At 37.3% G+C, this 23,141-nt stretch overlaps 2 protein-coding genes and 2 long non-coding RNA genes across 10 annotated transcripts in view; 2 read left to right on the top strand and 2 right to left on the bottom strand.

The window, feature by feature from the left end:
* The window catches only part of LOC131994356 (uncharacterized), a 38,835-nt gene extending 26,395 nt beyond the window's left edge, over window positions 1-12,440 (top strand). The window contains exons 2-3 of the long non-coding RNA XR_009396659.1: window positions 11,927-12,009; window positions 12,418-12,440. This is a non-coding gene — a long non-coding RNA (uncharacterized LOC131994356). The remainder of the gene's footprint in view (window positions 1-11,926; window positions 12,010-12,417) is intronic.
* LOC106096158 (cyclic AMP response element-binding protein A) overlaps window positions 1-23,141 on the bottom strand; it is a 326,488-nt gene that overhangs the window by 151,920 nt on the left and 151,427 nt on the right. For 3 of the 5 annotated variants that reach the window (XM_013263750.2, XM_013263751.2, XM_013263749.2), the window contains one exon: window positions 22,568-22,730. In XM_013263750.2, the coding sequence (XP_013119204.2) occupies window positions 22,568-22,591 (24 nt within the window). In that variant the 5' untranslated portion in view covers window positions 22,592-22,730. Of the gene's footprint in view, window positions 1-22,567; window positions 22,750-23,141 lie in introns of all 5 variants that reach the window. The other 2 variants (XM_059361267.1, XM_059361268.1) reach the window with 1 other exon arrangement.
* Window positions 15,089-15,669, bottom strand: LOC131994357 (uncharacterized). The gene is made up of 3 exons (XR_009396660.1): window positions 15,556-15,669; window positions 15,324-15,501; window positions 15,089-15,201 (listed from the first exon to the last, which is right to left on the bottom strand). It is a non-coding gene; the product is annotated as an uncharacterized LOC131994357 (long non-coding RNA).
* The window catches only part of LOC106096157 (uncharacterized), a 39,895-nt gene continuing 35,490 nt past the window's right edge, over window positions 18,737-23,141 (top strand). Inside the window, exon 1 of one of the 3 annotated variants that reach the window (XM_013263747.2) lies at window positions 18,737-21,037. In XM_013263747.2, the coding sequence (XP_013119201.1) occupies window positions 19,096-21,037 (1,942 nt within the window). In that variant the 5' untranslated portion in view covers window positions 18,737-19,095. The remainder of the gene's footprint in view (window positions 21,038-23,141) is intronic. The other 2 variants (XM_013263745.2, XM_013263746.2) reach the window with 2 other exon arrangements.

Below are 23,141 nucleotides of genomic sequence, written 5' to 3'. Positions count from 1 at the left end.
TGAAAGTTATTTGAGTGTTTGGCAATGCTATGCGCGTAAGCAGTGGCCAATTGCTTCCCATACCTTAATGAATAGATTCGTATAAATCAACAAATGTTCTCCAGCATTGGGCACAATTCTAGCCGAGAAAACCCATAAGTGACCCGCCTAAATTTTGAACATTTTTAACACAATATGGAAAAATGGATGACACTAAATCTAAAGTTTCGAAAGTGAAAGATGTAATGGTACATGTCATGTTGGGCATAACAACTTTGTAGCTTATTCTCATTCACTCATCCCATACCCATATAAGTGATCGCAGAATTTACAGTACACGTGTATGAAAATTTGTATGATTTGTAGAAATCCGTCTGTCTGCTAGTGTGTCATGTATCTTACGACTGGACTCATTTGGGAGCTTTTCTTAGGCTACAGATTGATTTGGACCATAGTCAGTCACTATATGCTAATTATTTGCCCAATCGGATACTTGCTCTCTCTAGGAACCAAATGCAAATTTGCCCATGAACATTCCATTAAGGAACAGGGGCAAACGTCTCACATATCAACGAGTGCTGCCCGATCCAAGTTTAAGCTCAATGATAAGGGGCCTCCTTTTTATAGCCGAATCCGTACGGCGTGGCGCAGTGCGACATCTCTCTGAGGAGAAGTTTTTACATGGCTGCCATCCTATTTTTTCAAATGGCAAAGTTCCTCACAAATGTCGCCATCATTAGGGAGGGGATAACAACCGCTGACAATTTTTTCTGATGTTCACGCCAGAATTCGAACCCAGGCGTTCAGCGTCATAGGTGGACATGCTTACATCTACTCTACGGTGGCCTACGCTCTCCAGGGACCGAAGAAAAACCAAATTCAAAAGATCGGTTTATATGGGAACTATATTTAAACGTGGACCAATTTGACCTATTTACGATCCAAACCGCACTACATCAATAGGAGGCATTGGTGCAAAATTTCAAACGACATAATAAGCCCTTTACGAACTCAAACTGGGCAACCAGTCCATTTGGGAGCTATATCCAGATATGGTTCAATTTGGACTGTCCTTAACATGGGTATGGAGGGTTACAAAGCTTGTATGGGTATGGAGTGGTCTAATATCTTTATGAGTATGAGTCTGATTAACACGAATTTTATCAGCTCGGGAGATCGTTTTGAATGTTAGTTATATTGAAATATGATTAACTTAAAGCCATATTTGGTTCTTAAATCGAATCGTTTAATTCAACTCACAGTAACATAAAGGGTGATTTTTTTGAGGTTAGGATTTTCATGCATTAGTATTTGACAGATCACGTGGGATTTCAGACATGGTGTCAAAGAGAAAGATGCTCAGTATGCTTTGACATTTCATCATGAATAGACTTACTAACGAGCAACGCTTGCAAATCATTGAATTTTATTACCAAAATCAGTGTTCGGTTCGAAATGTGTTCAAATTTTGACAAATTTTGTTCAGCGATGAGGCTCATTTCTGGTTGAATGGCTACGTAAATAAGCAAAATTGCCGCATTTGGAGTGAAGAGCAACCAGAAGCTGTTCAAGAACTGCCCATGCATCCCGAAAAATGCACTGTTTGGTGTGGTTTGTACGCTGGTGGAATCATTGGACCGTATTTTTTCAAAGATGCTGTTGGACGCAACGTTACGACGAATGAACACATTTCGAACCGAACACTGATTTTGGTAATAAAATTCAATGATTTGCAAGCGTTGCTCGTTAGTAAGTCTATTCATGATGAAATGTCAAAGCATACTGAGCATCTTTCTCTTTGACACCATGTCTGAAATCCCACGTGATCTGTCAAATACTAATGCATGAAAATCCTAACCTCAAAAAAATCACCCTTTATTTTAGGGACTAAAATGGTCATATTTGGACATTACTTGGCTTAGGTGTCTAGGAGTACTTTACCAGCTACCAGTTGGGGGAAAGCGGATAAAGTATACGCCTTTTACGAGCTGAAGAAGTCAAAGCGGGAGATCGATCCTTAGCAAGATATAATCAAGATTAGAACTTTCCTGGCTATGGACAGGAAACACAGTTTTGAGTTTTGTTTTTGTTATACAGGTTCTGAAGTTGAAAAGTGTGCCTGCAGGCATTTAGGAGTCAAAAGTTATCGCCTTTAACATCCTGTTTTTATACCCTCCACCATAGGATGGGGGTATACTAATTTCGTCATTCTGTTTGTAACTACTCGAAATATTCGTCTGAGACCCCATAAAGTATATATATTGCAGATCGTCGTAACATTTTATGTCGATCTAGCCATGTCTGTCCGTCTTTCTGTCCGTACGTCCGTCCATCTGATTGTCGAAAGCACGCTAACTTCCGAATTAGTAAAGCTAGCCGCTTGAAATTTTGCATAAATACTTCTTATTAGTGTAGGTCGGTTGGTATTGTAAATGGGCCATATCGGTCCATGTTTTGATATAGCTGCCATATTAACCGATCTTGGGTCTTGACTTCTTGAGCCTCTAGAGTGCGCAATTCTTATCCGATTGGAATGAAATTTTGCACGACGTGTTTTGTTATGATATCCAATAACTGTGCCAAGTGTGGTTCGATTCGGCCCATAACCTGATATAGCTGTCATATAAACCGATCTTGGGTCTTGACTTCTTGACCCTCTATAGGGCGCAATTATTATCCGATTTGCCTGAAATTTTGTACGACGGATCATCTCATGACCATCAACATACGTAATTATTATGGTCTGAATCGGTCTATAGCCCGATACGGCTCCCATATAAATCAATCTCTCTATTTTACTTCTTGAGCCCCCAAAGGGCGCAATTCTTATTCGAATTGGCTGACATTTTACACAGATCCCCTACATATAATTAAATTGTAGTCCAAACCGGACCATATTTGGATATCGCTCTAATAGCAGAGCAAATCTTTTTTTATATCCTGTTTTGCCTAAGAAGAGATGCCGGGAAAAGAACTCGACAAATGCGATCCATGGTGGAGGGTATATAAGATTCGGCCCGGCCGAACTTTGCACGCTTTGACTTGTTCACACTGTATAAGAGATACGGGTCAACAACAAGCCTGCTATATGCCTTCCTCTAAAATGTAGATATAACTACATTAAAAGTTTTTTGTCAAAGCGATTTTGAGGTTGTTTTTTACAGAAGAAGCGCTAAACCGCATTTTTTTGCAACAAACTACACTACTGTATACTCAACTCAAACAAAATTTTCTTATTAATAATTTTCGGCATCTTCGAAAAACACCAAACAAAATAAAAAGCAAAATTTTAAGAAATACTGCTTACTATACGATTCCTCTTCGAATTGCGGAAGGCTTTTTGATGGTCGAAATTCGAAAATGAATTAGTGACGGTATCTTCGACCTTAAAAATGACGTTGAATATTTACGCCCAATTATTGCTGATTTTAGTGGTACATTATTATAAAACCTCTAATTTTATTTAGGCAGAGCAACAATCATTGAAACGTCATAGAAATTAAACTTTCTTTAAACTTAAACCGGAGCAGGAGGCTCCGGAAGCTGAGCGCGATTCCCACCGAAGGCTTTGGTCTGCTCTGTTGTTGTATTACATTGTCTGAGGCTGATTACAAACTGCAGATATTGTCTTATCTAACTTAGTTGTTAAATGCTTCTACATGGTGTTTGTAGTCGAATTATCTGGGAAAAGGCGGGGGCGGTATTTAATTTTCGAGTTATTTATATGCTTGTTATTTATTTATATTAAACACCTGTATATATCTTTAATCTGAGAAACGCTCATTGAAAGTAATTTTTAGAAGAAGAATTTAATTCAGTTGTATAATGGAAAGCAAAATCTAAACCGGACAGATTTCCAGAGAAAGTCCTTTAATATTAATTCATTAATGAATGATTATGTAAATAATATCATAATTTATTTTAAATTTATAGAAACAAAATTTTGTTGTACTTCCATAAAACTTTAATTATTGTATTTTCATTTATATATTTGATGAAAAAAAAGTATATACATATTTAAAATGCATATTTGGCTTTAAATGATTAAATTTTTAATAAATACAACATTCTTCAAAGTAAATGTTATTTTTTTATAAATTTTTGTTTTTATGATTTCATGCATTGGTTATCCTTTAGAACTGAAAAATAGCGCCCAAAATTATGCCACATAATTTGATGGCAAAATATTCAAACACTCTGTGTTTGTGGCACAAGATTTGAAGCACAATTTTGGGGGCTAAATAGACGTGCGACGCGGTTCTGGGCGCCTGGAATTTCAGTGATTTTCACTTTCGAAATTTTCACTTTGCCGAAAAAATTAGGGGTACTCACTAAAAAATCTTTTAATAGCCAAAATAAGAAAATATCGCCCAGAATTGTGTAATACATGCAAATCAAAATAATGCGAATAGGAATTAATCGGAATGACTATTTTAATGACAAAAATAATGAATAGTCGTCAAAGTTCAAGGGAGAAATTTCGAAAAGCATATTTTTGTTTAAAACAAAACTTAATTTTTGCGTTTCTCCCAAATGAAGTAAATAAAATAATCTATAAAATTTTTGAGATTTTGAAATAAACTTGCAATAATTATTGTTAAATCTAACGCTGTACAAAAATATTTTGTTTTTGGATTTTAGAAATATATTAAGCTATACCTTCTTTGTTTAAAAATTGGTTATCTCTGCTATTCGTTCCTGGAAAACTTTCTACAAGAGTGTCTCTGCTTTGTGCAACCTCTTTGTCTGCAAAAGACTTTAAGGAAGCGGAATCTATAAAGACAAAATTACCAAATATTTTTATTGTTTATATTCGGTGTAGACACACCAGTACCGTTTGTCTTTGATCACATTAACCTATTGTCTGGCATTGTCTTTTCATGAGTCAAATAAAATTATTGTTTGTCGGTTTGTTTGTTTGTTCCGTTTATAATCAAAAAACGGCTGAACCGATTTCCTTGAAATGTTCACAGATTGTGGAGGTTGCAGACCAACCTAGAAACATAGGCTATATAATTTTTTTGGTATCGGGAGGGAGGCGGACCCTTCTCCTTACCCCAAAAGTACTACCCAAAAATAAAAGTGGACCGATCGGGACAATATGGGTTTCAAATGAAAGGTATGCCAGAGTAGAGTACGAATTTCATAATTTAAGTTGGGTCCAAGTACCAGCCCCCAACACCCCTTAAAATAGGTTTATTTTAAGATCATGACAATATTGAACTCAAATGAAAGGTATTCGGGAATAGATTACGAATATGGTCAGGAAGTAGGAATAGGGTTTATAATTTATTGGTAATGGAAGGGGGCGGACCCTCCACCGTTACCCCAAAAACACCACCCAAAATCAAAAGTGGCCCGATAAGGACAATATGGATATCAAATGAAAAGTATGCGGGAATTGATAACGAATCTGGTATACAAATTCAAGTCGAAGTATAGGGGGTCACCCCACCCCCACGAAAATGTCCAAAATGGGCACATTAGCTATTTTTATACCCTACATCACCGTTGTGGTACAGGGAAGAGAGATAGATCTGTTAACAATCATACCGGCCGACTCAGAATCACTTTCTGATTCAATTTAGCTATGTCCATCTGTCTGTCGTTGTTATGAAATTGGAAAAAAAAGGTTCAGATTTGGATTAAGCCTCCATATGTGTATATGTTCGCCCGATTTTGACTCATACCGATATTTCATAGAAATCGGTTCAGATTTAGATACAGCTCCATGCATATGAGTCGCCCGGTCTCACTTCTGGAGCCTTTGCAAGAGCATTTATCAACCGATCTTCTCAACATATTACACAATTATTTCCTCTATAACTCCTAAAATATGTAAGAATTTTGGTCAAAATGTTACAAAGATAGAAGATTTTAATAAAATTTTTCAAAACAAAATTACAATGCATTTTTTCTTAAGACAACATTTCGATGAAGTTTTTTTTTAAACAAAATTTTAATGCAATATTTTCTACAAAATTTTTCAATGAAATCTTTTTTAAAGACAAATTTTTAATACAAAATTTTCAAAACATAAAATTTTAAGCACACTTTTAAGACAATATTTCAAAGAATTTTTTAAAGACAAAATTTTATTGACATTTTGCTTAAAATTTTCTAAAGATAAAATTTCAATGCAATTTTCTCTAAATTTCTAATTTCTAAAACCAAAATTTAAATGAAATTTTTTTGAGACAAAAATTTTGTAAAATTTTTCCTTAATACAAAATTTTCATGAAATAATATTCTCGATCGTCTGGACGTTCTGAGTCGATTTACCATATCCGTCCGTTAGTGTAGGTCGGTTGTCTTATCTGTGTAAGTCAGTTGGGATTGTAAATGGGCCATATCGGTCCATGTTTTTATAGAGCTGTCTTAAAAACCGATATCGGATCTTGACATCTTGAGCCTCTATAGGGCGCAATTCTTATCTGATTTGTTTTGCTGCGACTTCCAGCAACTGTGCCAAGTATGGTCCAACTCGGTTCACAACCTAATATAGCTCACATATAAACCGATCTCCGTAATTTTGCAGAATTACCTCGTCTATGGTCTCCAACTTCTAAACCAAGTATGGCCCGTCATGACGTTTTAAGTGGATCTAGCCATGTCCGTCCGTCCGTCTGTCTGTCGAAAGCACGCTTACTTTCGAAGAATTTAAGCTAGATGCTTGAAATTTTGCACAAATACTTTTTATTAGTGTAGATCGGTTGGGATTGTAAATGGGCCAAATCGGTCCATGTTTTGATATAGCTGGCATATAAATCGATCTTGGGTCTTGACTTCTTGAGCCTCTAGAGGGAGCAATTCTCATCCGATTTGACAGACAGGCAATTCTTATCCGAATGGACTGAAATATTACACAATGAATTCCACGACTTCTTCTTCTATGGTATTCAACATTCAATTAATTTATGGTCCAAATCGGACTATAACTTGACATAGCTCCAATAGCATAACAGTTCTTATTAATTATTCTTTGTTTGCCTTAAAAGAGACACCGGGAAAAGAACTCGACAAATGCGATCCACGCTTTTACTTGTTTTATTTGGTTTATTTATCAATTTACAATGGAATTCATTTTAAGGATATGCTATATCCAAATGGGAAACACAACGAAATATTGAAAAATAATTTCAACAAAAAAAAACCTCTAGCTTGAATTTAATAACAGAGAAATTGAATACACAGTCTAGTATAAAAATAGCAATTTTTTTTTAATTCTAAAAAGTTTAATTTTTTTTTGTTGAAACATTTTTTACTACTTTGTCTGGAGTCAGAGTCGAGATAAAATTGCTCAACTCCGAAGCCCTAATACAAACAATGTTTCAGAGTCATTTTAACTTTAAAAGGGTTGGAGTGCTGGTGCATGAAATAACAACTCGCGTTTACAAAATCAACCCCGCACGTTGACAATATTTTCAACAACGCCAATGCATGATAATGACACCATAGGTGGATGAATTTGCAACGTATTTTTTCTATCAGTGTGGCTTAGAACATATTTATGTCGGTAAGAATTCTTTATTTAAAATCACGATCATATTCGACATAAATTAAAGTAGGGGCCGATTTTGTTTTAACCATATCCAATCCATTATTTCAAACATTTTTTGTGCCGACCACAATAACTCCCTGCACGTAATCATTGAACAGTCTGCAGAACTTAATACACACCTATACCGTTTATTCATCGACTTTGAGCAATGTGGAGCATGCTGATACCTTTGACATGAATTTGTATGCCAGATTCGTAATGTACTCCCGCATGCTTTTCATTTGATACCCATATTGTCCTTATCGGTACACTTTTAATTTTGGGAGGTGTTTTTGGGGTAACGGTGGAGGGCCCGCCCCCCTCCGTTATCAGTAAATTATAAGGCCTATTCCTACTTACTGACCATATTCGTAATCTGCTCCCGAATACCTTTCATTTGAGTTCCATATTGTCATCATGATCGTGAAATAAACCTATTTTAAGGGGTTTTGGGGCTGGGGGGCCCCCCAGGTACTTTGACCCAACTTTTATTATAGAATTCGTACTCTACTCTTGAATACCTATCTTTTGAATCCCATATTGTCCCGATCGAACCACTTTTATTTTAAGGTAATCGGTTCAGTCGTTTTTGAGTCTATACGGAACAAACAAAAGACCGACAAACAAACAAACATACAAAGATATGTATGACATGTAATTGTAAATAAAGGACAAAGGACATTTTTTTATACCAATCATCTTCGAAAACAAATGAAATGTATTCATATCTTGCCTCGCTGTGTGATTGAGAGAGGTATGCCATGCCTTTTCTTTGCTCTAATGAAGCAAATGAAGCCGATCCAACGACTTTCATTGATGTATCTTTTGAAGAGTTTAAAAAATGTTTAATTTGCGGTAATTATGCAAAACAATTGATAGACACGATTTGTGATTTTGTTCTGACTACATTTCGATAGAACAACACCACACCGTCATGTGCGTGCGTGTGTGTGTGTGTGTGATAAGTGGTGGAGCTTTAAGTGGTTTCGGCCATTGTTTTACAGTTTTTGTTTGTTTTTTTTTGCGCTTCTATCTTAAGGTTTGATACCGCTAGCATTCGTTATGGAACGCTATAGCGGTATATGTGCGTTCGAATGGATTATGTATGGCCCATATAGGTACCAAAATACCGGAGCAGGTACGACCTTTTATGGACTTGCCAATTGTGATTTAATCGCCAAATGAAGCAATAAATCGTCTATGGCTGGCTTCATGAGAATACTGTGGTGGTTTTAATTGAATTAGACACAATCATGGTGGTATTACGCATCTACCAGCTCTTGACCTGCTTACTTGTGGCACGCCATACTTAATTGATGGAAATTAGGTTTTATAACGGTTTTTAAATATATTCCTAAACCTAAGTGACCATACTCTCGGATATAGGCTCATCGCAATTTGACTGAAGAAAAAAAAGAAGAAACAGAGAACTCGTTTGATAGGTTTATGAAAATTTTAGAATTTTGGTTTTGGCTGCAAAACCAAACGACATTCTTGGGCATTTGCAAATTAAATGCGATGACACGTTTGATATGAATCAATTCAAATTTTTTATCAACCGGCAAAATTCTGTTTTGCGTCTGCTACGCGATGCTCATCTGATAATTGTGAACAATAATAATAACAATGTATAAATAAAACCGCATAAAATAAGTCTACCGTAGCTGACAGAGTGGTAGGTGAGCATTGAAAAAGGTGGGGGCTAAAAATAATATTTCCTAGTTGTTGTTATTGTTATATCAAAGAATACGCTGAAGCATAGTAGTGGAATGATTCTAAGGTTTATAGTTTAAAACTTGATTAATGGTAGTGGAATTGCTGAGCCACTGTTTCCCCTTTGTGTTATCCTACATGCGCGCCCTACGTTACTCTGCGGCAAGTAGGCCTGCCAAGTCCTCAAGGCATTAAGTTAGGATTAAAAAAAAAACCTGAGACAAAATCCAATTTTTGTCAACAAAAAACAATATATAAGAGGGCGTTAAATTCGCTTTAAGTTTAGATTGAACCTTATATACCTCCACCATTTGTCAATTTTTTTGAACAAATTTACATTCGCAAATTAGACGACTTATTATAGGAACTGTATCTTATTGTCATTTGTTTGTCATGCTTTATGGAATACAACGAGCAAAGTTTAGTCAAAAAAATTCAAATTGCGCACGCTAGAGACTTTAGGTTAGAGACTAACAGCCGTATTCACAAAAAGTCATTGTAGGTTCTGACCTACTTTAACCAAATAATAACCTCAGTTATTGCAATTTCTGTGTACACTCGCAAAATTATATTGTGACCTAATAAAATCGATATCCTACAGGGAATAAAAAGTATAAATTGTCATAACTTATGAATTTGAATTATTTTTTAAAAAGGCGCTTAATAATTGTCTAAAATTACTTAGCCGTTTAATAACTAATGTTAAATCCATACAAATTATATTCATCTTTTTCAAACTGTTCCAGGACCTAGCCTACGGTGTTAGAATGGCGGCAATTCGTCACCTCGAGCGAAAAACCCTTAAAAAAGTGATAGGTTTTTTCCATGTAGGGAGACGAGAAGTGGGACCGGCCCCTATCACCAGGGGACCCATCCCGTGACAGGTTTGGGACCTGTCCCATTTCCCGTAAGGTGGTTATGAGTCGATTAATGTTGGAAATCATCACAAGGCACTAGGTGCTTTGGATAATTATTGCACCGTCATGGACCTTATGAAGTCAAATCGGGAGATGTGATAAGGCTTCTAAATTTCCCATGAGCATTCCATTTAGGGACTGGGAAACTTCTCTCATAACAATGAGTGCAGTCCGATTAAAGTTTAAGTTCAAGGATAAGGGATCTTCTTTTTATGCCGAGTCCGAACGGCGTGCCGCGTAGCGACAACACTTGGTACAGAGGTTTTTACATGGCAGGGTACCTCACAAATATAGCCAGCATTAGTAAGGGGATAACCACCGCAAATGATTTTCTGATATTCACCCCGGGGTTTGAACCCAGGCGTTCGGCGTCATATGTGGACATGCTTACCTCTGCGCTACAGATTATATTGGACCTATATAAGGTTAACGAATGTTCACATCCGCTAAATTAGACAGGTTCTCAAAGAAATGAGAACTTAAAGTGGAACTCCTTCTAACTGCTAGTGCGGGACATACACACAGAAGGTGTTCTATAGTCTCTTCTTCCTCGATGTCCTTACAGCTTCTGCACAAGTCGTTGCTGGGAACCTTCAGTCTGTCAGCATGTTTTCCGATTAGACCTAGTGACCTATCATGACGGACACAATGATTGAGACGTCTGTTCTAGCCAATGACAGCAAAGCAGTAGACCTCTTCAAGTCTAGATGAGGCTATATATTGGGTTGCCCAAAAAGTAATTGCGGATTTTTTAAAAGAAAGTAAATGCATTTTTAATAAAACTTAGAATAACTTTAATCAAATATCCTTTTTTACACAGTCCCCTCTTTGTGACCATCTATCATTCGTTGCCCATCTGAAAACTTAGCTTACATGTCGCTAGAGGCATACCTAGTCTCGCAAGCTCGTCTGCTTTAGAATTCCCTGGGATATCTCTGTGGCCCGGTACCCAGAACAGGATAATTTTGAACTGTTCAGCCATCTCGTTGAGAGATCTGCGACAGTCGAGGCCGGTGTTTGTGTTCAGTCGAGGCCGGTTTTTGTGTTAATTATGAACTGTTCAGCCATCTCGTTGAGAGATCTGCGACAGTCGAGGCCGGTTTTTGTGTTCAGAAATACGTTCTCCAGGGATTTAATGGCTGACTGGCTGCCTGAGATATTAATGCCAATCGTCGTAACGACATTATATCTCAGCCATTCCACCACTTCCTTAATTGCAGGGATCTCTGCTTGATACACACTGCAGTGGTCGGGTAACCTCTACGATATGACTAATTCTAGATCTTTAGAGTACACCCAAAGCCCACCTGGTCATTTAGTTTGGAACCATCTGGATAGAAGTCAATGTAACTTCTGTTACCAGGGATATCGTAGTTCCAATCGGTTCTATCAGGAATAGTGGTACAGTAATTTTTATTAAAAAGCGGCTCAGGTAGGGTGTAATCCACACTGCCTGGGACATCGGATATTGTATTAAGTTTAACACTCCCTTAACCTCACGGCAGTGGTCGCTGCAATTTGGGTAGCCACAATGTACAGAGGCATAAGATGTAGCATTAAATTCAGTGCATCAGATGGTGTCGTCCTTAGTGCGGCTGTGATGCACAAACAAGCCATGCTTTGCATCCGGTTAAGTATTGAACAGTGGGTGGATTTTTGAAGCGCCGTCCACGAGACCACAACACCATATAGCATAATAGGTCTGACAATTGTATAGTATAGTATACACCCAATGCATGACACACGGTCTAAATCCCCAACATTGACTCTCTTGCAGGTGTATAGGGCAAGAGTGGCCTTTCTTGCCTTTTCCAAAACGTTCGATTTGAAGTTCAATTTCCTGTCCAGCAACACACCCAGGTATTTTGCGCTTCCTGTAAATGGAACATTCTCTGTACCCAAGGAGACAGGTACCACTCTAGGCAACTTTTATCTCCTGCTGAAAAGAACTACTTCTGTCTTGCACGGATTGATACCCAGACCGCTTTCGGTAGCCCACTTTGCTGTTGCACGTAGAGCTTCCTGAAGTATATCTCATAGAGTGCTGGGAATCTTTCCCCTAACCGAAATTGCCACGTCATCAGCATACGCGACCACTTTTACGCCTTTTTCTTCCATAGAAAATAATATATTGTTAATAGCTATATTCCAAAGTAGAGGAGACGGTACGCCTCCTTGAGGTGTTCCTCTGCTGACCCATCTTTTTAGATCCACAGATCCCTAGCCTGCCGTAATGCATCTTTTAGTAATAAACTTTCTTATTCCTAGATTCTCCAACTCCTTCATGATCGACGTCGGTTTTACATTATTGAAAGCATCTTCAATGTCAAGAAATGCTACCATTGCATATTCCTTGAAAGCGAGAGAACCCTCTATGTAGCCGACTAGGTCTTGAAGGGCTGTTTCAGTGGGTTTGCCTTTATTATATGCGTGCTGCTGCCGCGACAGGCGATCTCAAGGGATCTTTGCCCTAAGATGTGTTTCTATCAACCTCCCAAGAGTTTTCAGCATAAAGGATGACGGACTACGAAAATCTTTCGCGTTCGTGTGATAGGGTTTCCTGCATTCAGAATGAAAATGACCTGAGGCTTTTCTTCCCTACAGAAGCAGCTTTAACCAGCGACTTAAGGTTTGAAGGCGGCATCTCTGAATTAACAACATCTTTTTATGAGCTTTACAAGTTGTGAGATAATAATGGGGACTATAACAAGATTTAGTCCGACAAAGTCCGTATTTGAACTGGTCAATTCGATTGTGCATATTATATCGACGAAACATAAACTCGAAATGGCTATAAATCTTTAGATTTCTTAAAAACATTTTAAACATTTTTTAAAAACAAGAAGAAAAAATTAATTTTTTTCGGTATTCACTTATTATACTTGCAAGTTTTCTTTTATCTTTTAATATAAATACAATAACTCCCACTTCTGCACCGACGCCTCTGAACCAGCAGCTGGTTAGATTGCAAAAAAAGAAAATAAACAAACGTATTTTTAAATCACGTATATTACTGTTAACAATCTTTTGAGACATACATACATATATATATAATAAATATACGCTCTTTTTGTTTTATTAATTATGTATGGGTTATTGACACCAAGACCAAGTGTTGTGATCAACAATTCAGCAGTTTGTATTGTTTAGCGTTGAAAATCTGAGAGTAGATTGTTGCTGTAGAGCATTTGTAACAACAGAAATGCCCAATTCGACAGTGCTTCAGTATGTTCCAGCCCTTTATTACTAAAGTGGATTAGTTTATATCTGAAAGGCCGTACTCAATGAGTTAAATTTGGTGCTGCCCTCTTGGCGCTGTATTGTTTTGCTTGTTCATTAATGATCTCCCTATTTTTCTAAGGAATTCGAATATTTTGATGTAAAGATATGGGGGACCCAGTGCTAACTTCAATCTGACCTTGATATTCTTTTCGAATGACGCAACATAAACTTTATGGAACGTAACATATCCAAATGCAAATATGTAAACATGTATCGTTTTCAAGAATAACCTCCCTTAAGACTAGGTACTTTTCAGGTTCTAATCAACTGGAAGTAGTTGATACCTTTAGAGACTATGGATTGCTTCTAGATCCACGCTTAAACTTTCGTCAACATATTTCAATGGTTTGTAAATAGAATACGTGGTGCTTCTGGCTTTATGAAACGCTGGAGCAAGGAACTTAATGATTTTTCTGTACCAAAAAGCTTGTATACCTCGTTAGTCAGAAGTAATCTTGAGTACGGTTCTGTGGTATGAATCATATAAACCTTCCTACACTAAAATTAACGAAGTGAATTTATCATGGCCAAATTGATACCCGATCAGACCTACCAGATATTTTCATCTTTTAAATAATGATCCTCTTCGGGGCTTTTGCGCTTAGGTTACCAATTTATTCAACTGAAGGATATAATTGATCTATCTGAGAATCGAGAACATAAAAGGAAATTATTCTTAGGTTAATACATTTGTGACTATGTTGTTATTAGTCTGCAAGGGTATTTATTATCTATAGACTTATGTTTTGCATATAAAAGTTTGAAATCTATTCCCGGGCGGGTCGCTCTACCCCAAAATTATGCACCAAATTTCATTGGAATACCAAATGGTATTCCAATGAAAGTTATTTAAGAGTTAGATACGAAGCTTGGAGTTAAATACGAATAAAATAAAACTCAAGACAATAAAAAAAAATCGGAACAATTTGTTTGCTTAAGTAGCAACAATTTGCCTGCTTAGCGTTTTCAATAATTTAGCAGATTTTGTTAGTTAAATAGCAGACGAAAATGTTTGCTAAACAGCAGCTATGTCTGCTTTCCAATTTTCAGCAGACAAAAACTGTTGTTTTAGCAAACTTTTTTGCTATTTCCAATAATACATTTCATAGTGTGTAGGACTTTGTCATTCCGCTTGTTACAACACAGCGAAATTTAGATCTGCGATCCTATAAAGTTTATATACTCTTGATATTCTGAATCGATTAGGCCATGATCGCCCGTTCATCTGACAGTCCGTTTAAATTACGATAACGGTCGAACGAATGCCACTTGAAATATTCTACAGATATAGATGTCGTTTATTGTGGATTGAAAATGGTCCATATCGTTGAAGATTTTGATAGCCTCCCTATAAACCGATCCATGACTTCTTGAGCCCTTGGCGAGAGCAATTCTTGTCGGACTTGGTTGAAGCATGTAAAATGATTTCTCCTTCGACTTCCAACATATGTGCCAAGTATGGTCTACATCGATCCATAACCAGATATAGCTCTCAATATAACCCGTTATTATTTGCTGAGCTTCTAGAGGGCACAATTCATATCCGATTTGATTGAAGTTTGTCACGATGATTTCTGTTATGACCGCCAACATCCTAACCAGATATAGTCCGAATCGACCCATTACGTGGTATAGCTCCCATACAAACATATGTATCACAAGTCTTATTCATTTACTGCTTCTTGATCTCCCGTTGTCATTTGTTTTGGGACCAAGATTTGCGGACACTACCATGATAACTCTCCTATTTTTGCCTTACGTTGCCATTTTCTAAAGATATTAAAAATGTTTTCAATTTCCATGCTGTGTATGACGAATGCCCCATCTCTGCAGTTTATATTGTCTTGTAGTTGCTTAGCAGCGATGTTGTTTCCAACATGTTTAAGACATACCAAAATTAAACTAATGTTGTTCAGATCTCCAGCAACCAAGCAGCCAGACCAGGCTACCCATTATCGCAGCCAAACATGAGGCCATGAAAACAATCACCATTCTCTGTGTCCACAATGAAGCACAACTGCAACCACCAACAATTGTGTCGACCAACCGCGGTCGTAGCAACCATAATCCCTGCTGGTATAGAAAACGTTATCGAAATTTGATTATCATGGAAAACTTACGAACGTTTAAATCTGAGCATGCAGAAATACACTCCAAAATTTTGAATATTGTAAATGCACAAAACTTAACGTAGATGTGGAAAAGGGTTATTTGACAAGAAAATATTCATAACATGAATTTTCATGAAATATTTCATTAAAGTAGATTATAGACAATGTTGATGATATATTGATTCGATAGAAAATATATTCGGCAATATGAAAATATTCTCAAATCTCTCCGACATTTCGAAGTCCGAACAATAAACGCAAGGACTAGACAAGAAAGCTTAGGTGTGAGTTAAACATCAAAAAAACAAAAGTAGTTTGATGCATTTGTTTTGTTCGCAATATATTGTATTTTTTTTTTATTTTCTGCTCATTACATCAATATTCAAATACCCACACACACACAGCTAAACGCTAGAGCTACCCATTTTGTGTAGAGATACAGAGAAAAAATTAACATCTAGATTAAATTAAGAAATGTGTGTATTCAATTAAAAATTTTGCTGAAATCGGTCCTAGAAACAAATTTGTATTATTAATAAACGATTTTGCAATTAGCATATATTAAGCCGATTGTCAACTCCATAAACCAATTTATTGATTATTCTTTCAAATACACGTTTAATTGACCTAATTAAATTATATAATTGGTATTTTCCCCATTTTTTTACTTCAGTCAATTAATTGCGGATATACAATGAAATATATTGCGTTGAAATGTTTTGTCTTGTTAATAAAAACAACAAAAAAAAACTAAATAGTATTACAAGGGTAGAGGGTCTTGGTGGTTCAACTATATGGGTCTCATTGGTTACCAAAATCTCTTAGTTTATACATTGTTGTATGGGTGACAAAAAAAAGCCAAATCGATTTTTTCAACTGTGATTGCATTTCTGACTGCTGTCAAAGAGGCTTCCAAACCAAAGTCATTAAGAGAGCAATATGCGCTGGTAGATGGAATATTAGCAAAGAGATTGGGCAGTGCGTCGTTCACTTGGGTTTTTACTTTACATCTCATAGAATTTTCATCGCCATCATAGCATCTCTGTAAAGTGTCTAGAGAAGAAATTATTTTTGTATTGAAAAACTTCGTTATGTATACCAACTTTAGTATTTCGTGTATAATATCTCGAAGTATTGATCCACATGAAGAGACGAGTTGTGTTTTTGTTGGTCCATATTAAGAAGCGTAATTTATATATACAGAAAAAATGAAAAACATGGTTCAATTAAGAAATTTGTTCATTCAATTAAAAAACTCGATGAAATCGGACCTATAAACGAATTTGTGTTATTGATTAAAAATTTTGTAATTTGGATTTAGAACAAACTCAAAAATCGTTTAAAGCAGTTATTAACCCATTAAAACATTTTACGATTCAAAAGTTGTCCCTTCTCTCAAATACTATTTTTACCAATTTAATAAAAGGAAATAATTGATATTTTGTGCATTATTAAAAAATGTTTTATTTTATTGGATTAAGTTGATGAACATGTAATATTTTGATACACATGTAATATTTTGACATGCCACTATGGACATACACCTAAGCCAGTAATCCCTAATTGTTTTCCATGCAACTCCCCTAAGTTGGTTCACGTCTGGTATAGTGTCCCCACCTAAGTGCCGGTATCTGTTAATTTATATTTTACTAGCTGAACCGGGCCCGCTCCGCTTCGCCTTCTTTTGCTTTATATGGAACCATTTTAATCTTTTGAATAATTATTTTCGATAATTAAAGAGCTTTTTAATGAAACACCATGTTGTGAAAATGGTATATGTATATCGCTTGTCTAACAGTATAACAGTATAACAATATCTGAATATCCTTTATCTGAATCCCATATGATCTTTATCGGTCTATGAATTCAGGTTATTTAAGTTTGGATGTTAGCCGTACTCCATTTTTTAGAAGATCTTATTTGAGCTCGATATTCTCATGGGGGTTCCGGGAGTGGGAAGGCCCCCATGGTGGTGGTTGGTGGGTTTAGGGGTGGCAGTGGTCCCGAATGTGGGTATGAATTTCGTGCTCTATTCCCAAAAACCTTTTATTTGATCCCCATATTGCCATGACCGGTCATTATGTATGTCCGATTTAGGGGTGTTTTCGGTGGTCCCCCAGATACTTAGCGCTTAAAAAAATATCAACATCGTGCTCTACTCTCAAATACAATTTAAACCATATTGTCTTTAGTTTAAGGGGAGTTTATGTGATAAGACGCCTTACCAAACACTTGCCCCAAAAGCATTGTGCTCTGCTCTCAAATACAATTTATTTAAACCCCATATTGTCATTGGCCTCACAATGAGATATTAAATTTGTTTTTTTTTTTTATCTTAAATAACTTTTCCTTATTGGAAAGCCAGCAAATATGTACGGTTTGGTGTGTGGTTCCTAAAAACTATCAATATTGAGCTCCACTCTCTTTAAGGCCCAAAGCGTCATGGTGAGCAAATACGTCCTATTTGGGGGTTGTTATGAGGATGGGACGTCCCCCAGACAGTTGGACGCAAATGTTGATATCAGATTCGTGGTCTACTCTCAATTACCATTCATTTGAGCCCCATATTTCTGTAGTCAGGATACATGTACTATTTGGGAGGAGTTTTGGGGGATGGGACGGCCACTAAGTGACTTGGCCCTAAAAATATATATCAGATTCGTGTTTTACTCTAAAATACCTCTTATTTGAGTCCCATATTGCAATGGTCAGCAAATACGTCATATTTGGATGGTGTAATGGGTGTAAGTGATTCCATAAACACTTTTTCCCGAATATTGATATCAGATTCATGCTTTACTCCCAAAGACCTTTCATTTGAGTCCCATATTGCTATGGTCGTAAATTTGCCCCCTTTGGTAGCACATCCGAAATTTGGATACCAAATTTTTGTTTTCAGGTTACCATCTCGGAGATCTGACGTTCCTGAAAATTAGGCTAAGGGGGAGGATGCGCCCCCTTGTAGCACCCTATTTTCCGCACGGGATCATTATGCACAATCAGTGAAAATTTCAAGAAAATCGGTTCAGCCGTTTTTGAGTCTATACGGAACAGACAAACAAACACAAATTGATTTTTATATAATGGAAGATAAATGAAAGAAAAAAAAAATTGTGTTTGATTGGTAAGATTTAAGTCAATATTTTTTCTGTGTAGCAACCAAACCAAGCCAAGCCAACTGCGGCAAACAAACATGAGGGCAAACCAAACATCAAACAGTCTTTGTCGGCGGAGCAACGCGTTAAGATGTGATGTGCGGTGTCTCGCTTGAATGTGCCTCGAAATACAAGAATAAAAGAATCTGAACGAATTCAGTCAAAACGAGAAAACAACGAACGGAGAGAAACAAAACAAACAGATAAGAGACCGCGTGCCAAACGAAGTGTAAAAACGAAAACACAAATGCGAAAACGAATCTGTGCAAATAGAGAAGAACAAAAGAATCGTTGCAGCAAACGACTGAATTGCAGCGGTCGTGTTTAGACCAAAAATTGCTGCAACGCTGAATCGAGTGTTGCAGCATAAATGCATTGCTAATGTGGATCAGTTAGGCATGGTCCGTCACGAAAGACGGTCGAAGGCCGCGACCGCAACAGCACCACCAAGAATGAGTGCGGCGGACCGGACAAGAAAAACGCGGACTATAAGACAAAGTGCAGTTTATTGGATTGTTCTGACCCTGTGCGTGATAGAAGTGCATGTGGCGCGTTTTGCTTTGGCTCTGGATGCAGAGGCATTTGGAAATTATGATGTGGTGGGTGTCGGCGGCACAGCCCATGAACCGAGATTCGGCGAACGATTATTGCCGTTGCGTAAGAAGAACGTTAACGCAAACGTTATTAGTCGGACGGGTGGTAAAGTTCTCGGGACCAGCCACACAGCGCCCAGTGTGGCCGAGTCCAATGTAAATAATCTATTGAATAGAAGTAATTATGTAGTAAGTGTAGAAAGTGATGCTAGAGTGAGACCCAAAGGTGATGTGCTAAAAAACCGGGAAACCCACAGTCCCGAAGCATTCACGCTGGCTGTGGAAACTTTGGATGATCACGCATACGAGACGGTCACTGTTTCGCCAAGAACCCGCAAGGCGAAGCAATTAAATCGGCGCGAAGATATCAATGTAGCGGATGTGGCAAATGTGATTTTGAGTAACGTCTCGAAGGCCGATCGACTGGTGGAAATGTCTACTGAGTTCTTTTTAGTGCCAACAAGTTCGACGACCAGTCCCCCAAATACATCGGTACCTGGCAAGGGTGGATCCAAAGGCCGTGGTCTGCCAAATTTTATACAGCCGACTTTAAATCCCCCAGTGGGTCCTCCCCGATCCGTGCTTATAGTTGCACCGAAATCCACGACAAACGCAAACAATTCGGCGACTCCTCCAACGATTGTCTCGACGCATCCCACTTACACGGGTCTGCGCAAGGAGCCATGGGTTGTGCCCGTTTTGGTTTTAGCCTCCTTGACCATGCTCATGATGGCAGCATTTGAGATATTCGTGCTTTTTAAAGCCTGGCGAACTTCGCCATCCAGGCGTCATCTGTTCTTAGGTCAAATGCTGCTGCTGGGACTGTTTGCTTGCGCGGGCCTGGGGGCAATAATTACCGCCCAGCCATCGCTGCTTACCTGTGGCACAATACGCTTTGGCGTGGGAGTAGCATATGCTCTAGTCTTCGCTGCTCTTCTGGTGAAATGTGTTTTTCTTATAAGCCTCAATGGTGGTGTGTATTTGCCAGCTCCATACCAAGGTCTACTGCTGCTTTTTGCCGTTCTAATACAGGTGGCCATCGGAAGCCAGTGGCTGATAACCTCACCGCCTGAATTGTTTACTCTCTCTGTGCCCTTTGGCGGCAACAACCTGTTGGCAACCCCAATGTCCTCCCAAGGCGGTGAAAGGTCGACAGCAGCAACATTCTCCTCAATATTTCATGGATCAACGACTGGCGATGTGTATGCGCGCATAACTGCAACGGGAACGGTGCTTATTCCACTGTGCAAAACTCAATTTTCCGAGTTTTTATTCTCGCTCATCTACATAGTGTTCCTGATTGTGTTTGTGGCAGTTTTGGCAATTAAATCGCGAGGAATTCGTGACAATTATCGCGAGGCCACTTACATTGGACTGACCATAGGAGGCGCCATACCCATATGGTTGGGTTGGATGCTATGCGGCCTGGCAGTGGCCGAGAGACATAAGGATGCATGCATAGCTTTTGGACTCATCGCCACCTCGGCCACAGTGTTTTTGGTCATGTTTATGCCCAAAGGCAGACAACTGGCCGCCATGGGAAAGGAGGGGCTCTATGTGGAGGATAGAGAAGAACAATTCAGTTCTCTAAGTCGCGGAGGATCCGGATACTCGCCGTCGTTCTTTCATTTTAAGCCGATTAAATATGGAGTTATGAGCGGCGGAGGCGGTGGCTTTCAAAATTGTGCCTCTAATTCCGGTAACGGTGCAAACATGAAACATTCTTCAAATGGCCTTAATGCAGGAGGTAGGTGAAAAAGTCTCTTTTCTCTCTCTCTCTCTCTAACTCATAACTCATTATCATGGTCGACGCTCTGTATATAAAGTATAAACTAAAGCAAAACAGTGAACCTAAATCCCACAAAAATGCCATTTTAATCCTTTACAATTTTTAACAAACGTATTGTTGTTTGATCATTTTCACAGTCAACTATTGCAAAAAAAAACGGCTTTTAATGATACCTTTGTCCAATTTGGCATCATTTTGTTACTGTTTGTAAGCAGATGTACAGGCGAAATCAATTTTTAGTCTAATTAGGAGAAACGGTGCCACTTGGCTAGAGACAAAATGGGGACTAAGAAATGTTGAAAATTCGATTACGTGCGTTATTCAAAAAAGGGTAGATTTTAAATTGTTAACTTCTACTTCTTGCCTCTCTTGATCTCCTTCGAGACGATTTTAATGATTAAAGTTTTTATTTTGCTATATTTTAATGACAAACTTGTAGAAAATTGGAAAAAAGTTGATTATTTGCTTGTGAAGTTGAAGGATAAGATGGGATATAAAATTGTTTGAAAACTTGTGATATTTTTGAATTTTTTTTAGCTTTTTACCATTTGAAAACAGCAGAAAATGTTTGGAAAAAATTCCCAATGTCCCATTTTCAGCAGACTTTCTGCTGTTACAGCAAACATTTTAGCTGTTTTTACTAAAAGATTTCTCTGAGTGTTCAACAAAAATAAAACCTTCGATCTATTCTATGAACAAAGGACTGTATTAAAAATTTTTAACTAAATCGACTTACTGTCCCTATTACTTTGCACGCACAAAAAAACAGGGACTTTTTGTAGCATGAGTGCTTCCTTGCTAAATGTTTTAGAGCGGAGAGTATTGGAGAGTGGAGTGTTCCTCAAAACATATGCAAACATATGTAAGCATGTTTGCCTATGACACTGAACGCCTAGGCTCGAATCCTGGCAATGACATCATCGCCTTCTATTGCTAGCGTCTTTAGTGAGGGACTTTGACATGTAAAAACTTCTCCTCAAAGAGTTGTCGCACTGCGGGCTCGGCTATAAAAAGGAGGCTCGTCATCACTGAGCTTAAACTTGAATCGGACAGCTCTTATTGAAATTAAAGAAGTTTGCCCCTGTTACTTAATGCAATATTCATGAGCAAATTTGCACTTTGATATAAGCAAAAGCTGTCTGCTGATCTTAAGTGGCAATTTTTGAACTATTGAAGGAAACCTTCTATTAAATTTGAGCTTCAAAACAATAATTAAAGCATTTCCTATGTGTTAATACACAATTTTCGTCATTTTAGGGGTAATTTTTTGCTTAATAGCATGATTTTAGTAGGTATTATCTCTGCTGTTATTTGAAATCGTTAAGAAATCAGAAAATTGTATATAGAAACAAATTGCCATATACGAATTTTTGAAATTTGTAGGCTTTTTCAACTTTTTATAATATGAAAACAGTAGAAAATTACTGCAGCCCCATTTTAAGCTGACTTTCTGGTGTTCCAGAAAACATTTTTGGTCTTTTTACTTACAGTTTTTCTGAAAGTACAATCCATCAAACTTCACTCATAGAAAAATGTCTAAGTAGTTAATCTCGCCGCTATGGTTGGAATTTCAAGCTAGGCAGTCTGCCTGCTAAAAAGTCTGTTGTTTGCTGAAAATTTCTGCTGCTCCATTTATGAAAGGGTTGTTTAACTAAAATAAAATAGATAAACTAAAATAAATAGAAATGAAATTGATAAAATAAATAAATTAATTAATTTTAATTAATTAATTTTTAATTTTAAACAAAATAAATAACAATAACAAAATTAAATAAATCGAAATAAAACACAAAAATAAAGTAACATTAAAAAAAACTAAATAAAGTTTTTTTTAATGTTACTTTGTTACTCATTTTACACTCGTTCGCATCAAATATTTGTCTAGCCACTGTCCCTATTATTTCGCACACAAATCCAGATCGCTTCTGAAACAAAAACAAATCAGCGATCAATATAAATCACATAAAAGCGAAGGAATTATTTTAAAGTTTTGAAGATACCTATGTAATATATAGTTATCGATATAAATTACTTAACCGTTAGCTGAGAGCAACACATCAAA

This window comes from Stomoxys calcitrans, chromosome 1 (genome assembly GCF_963082655.1).
Source record: "Stomoxys calcitrans chromosome 1, idStoCalc2.1, whole genome shotgun sequence".
Classification (NCBI taxonomy): domain Eukaryota; kingdom Metazoa; phylum Arthropoda; class Insecta; order Diptera; family Muscidae; genus Stomoxys; species Stomoxys calcitrans.
The sequence above is the reverse complement of the archived record's forward strand: the minus strand, read 5'-3'. Positions and strand labels throughout refer to the sequence as shown.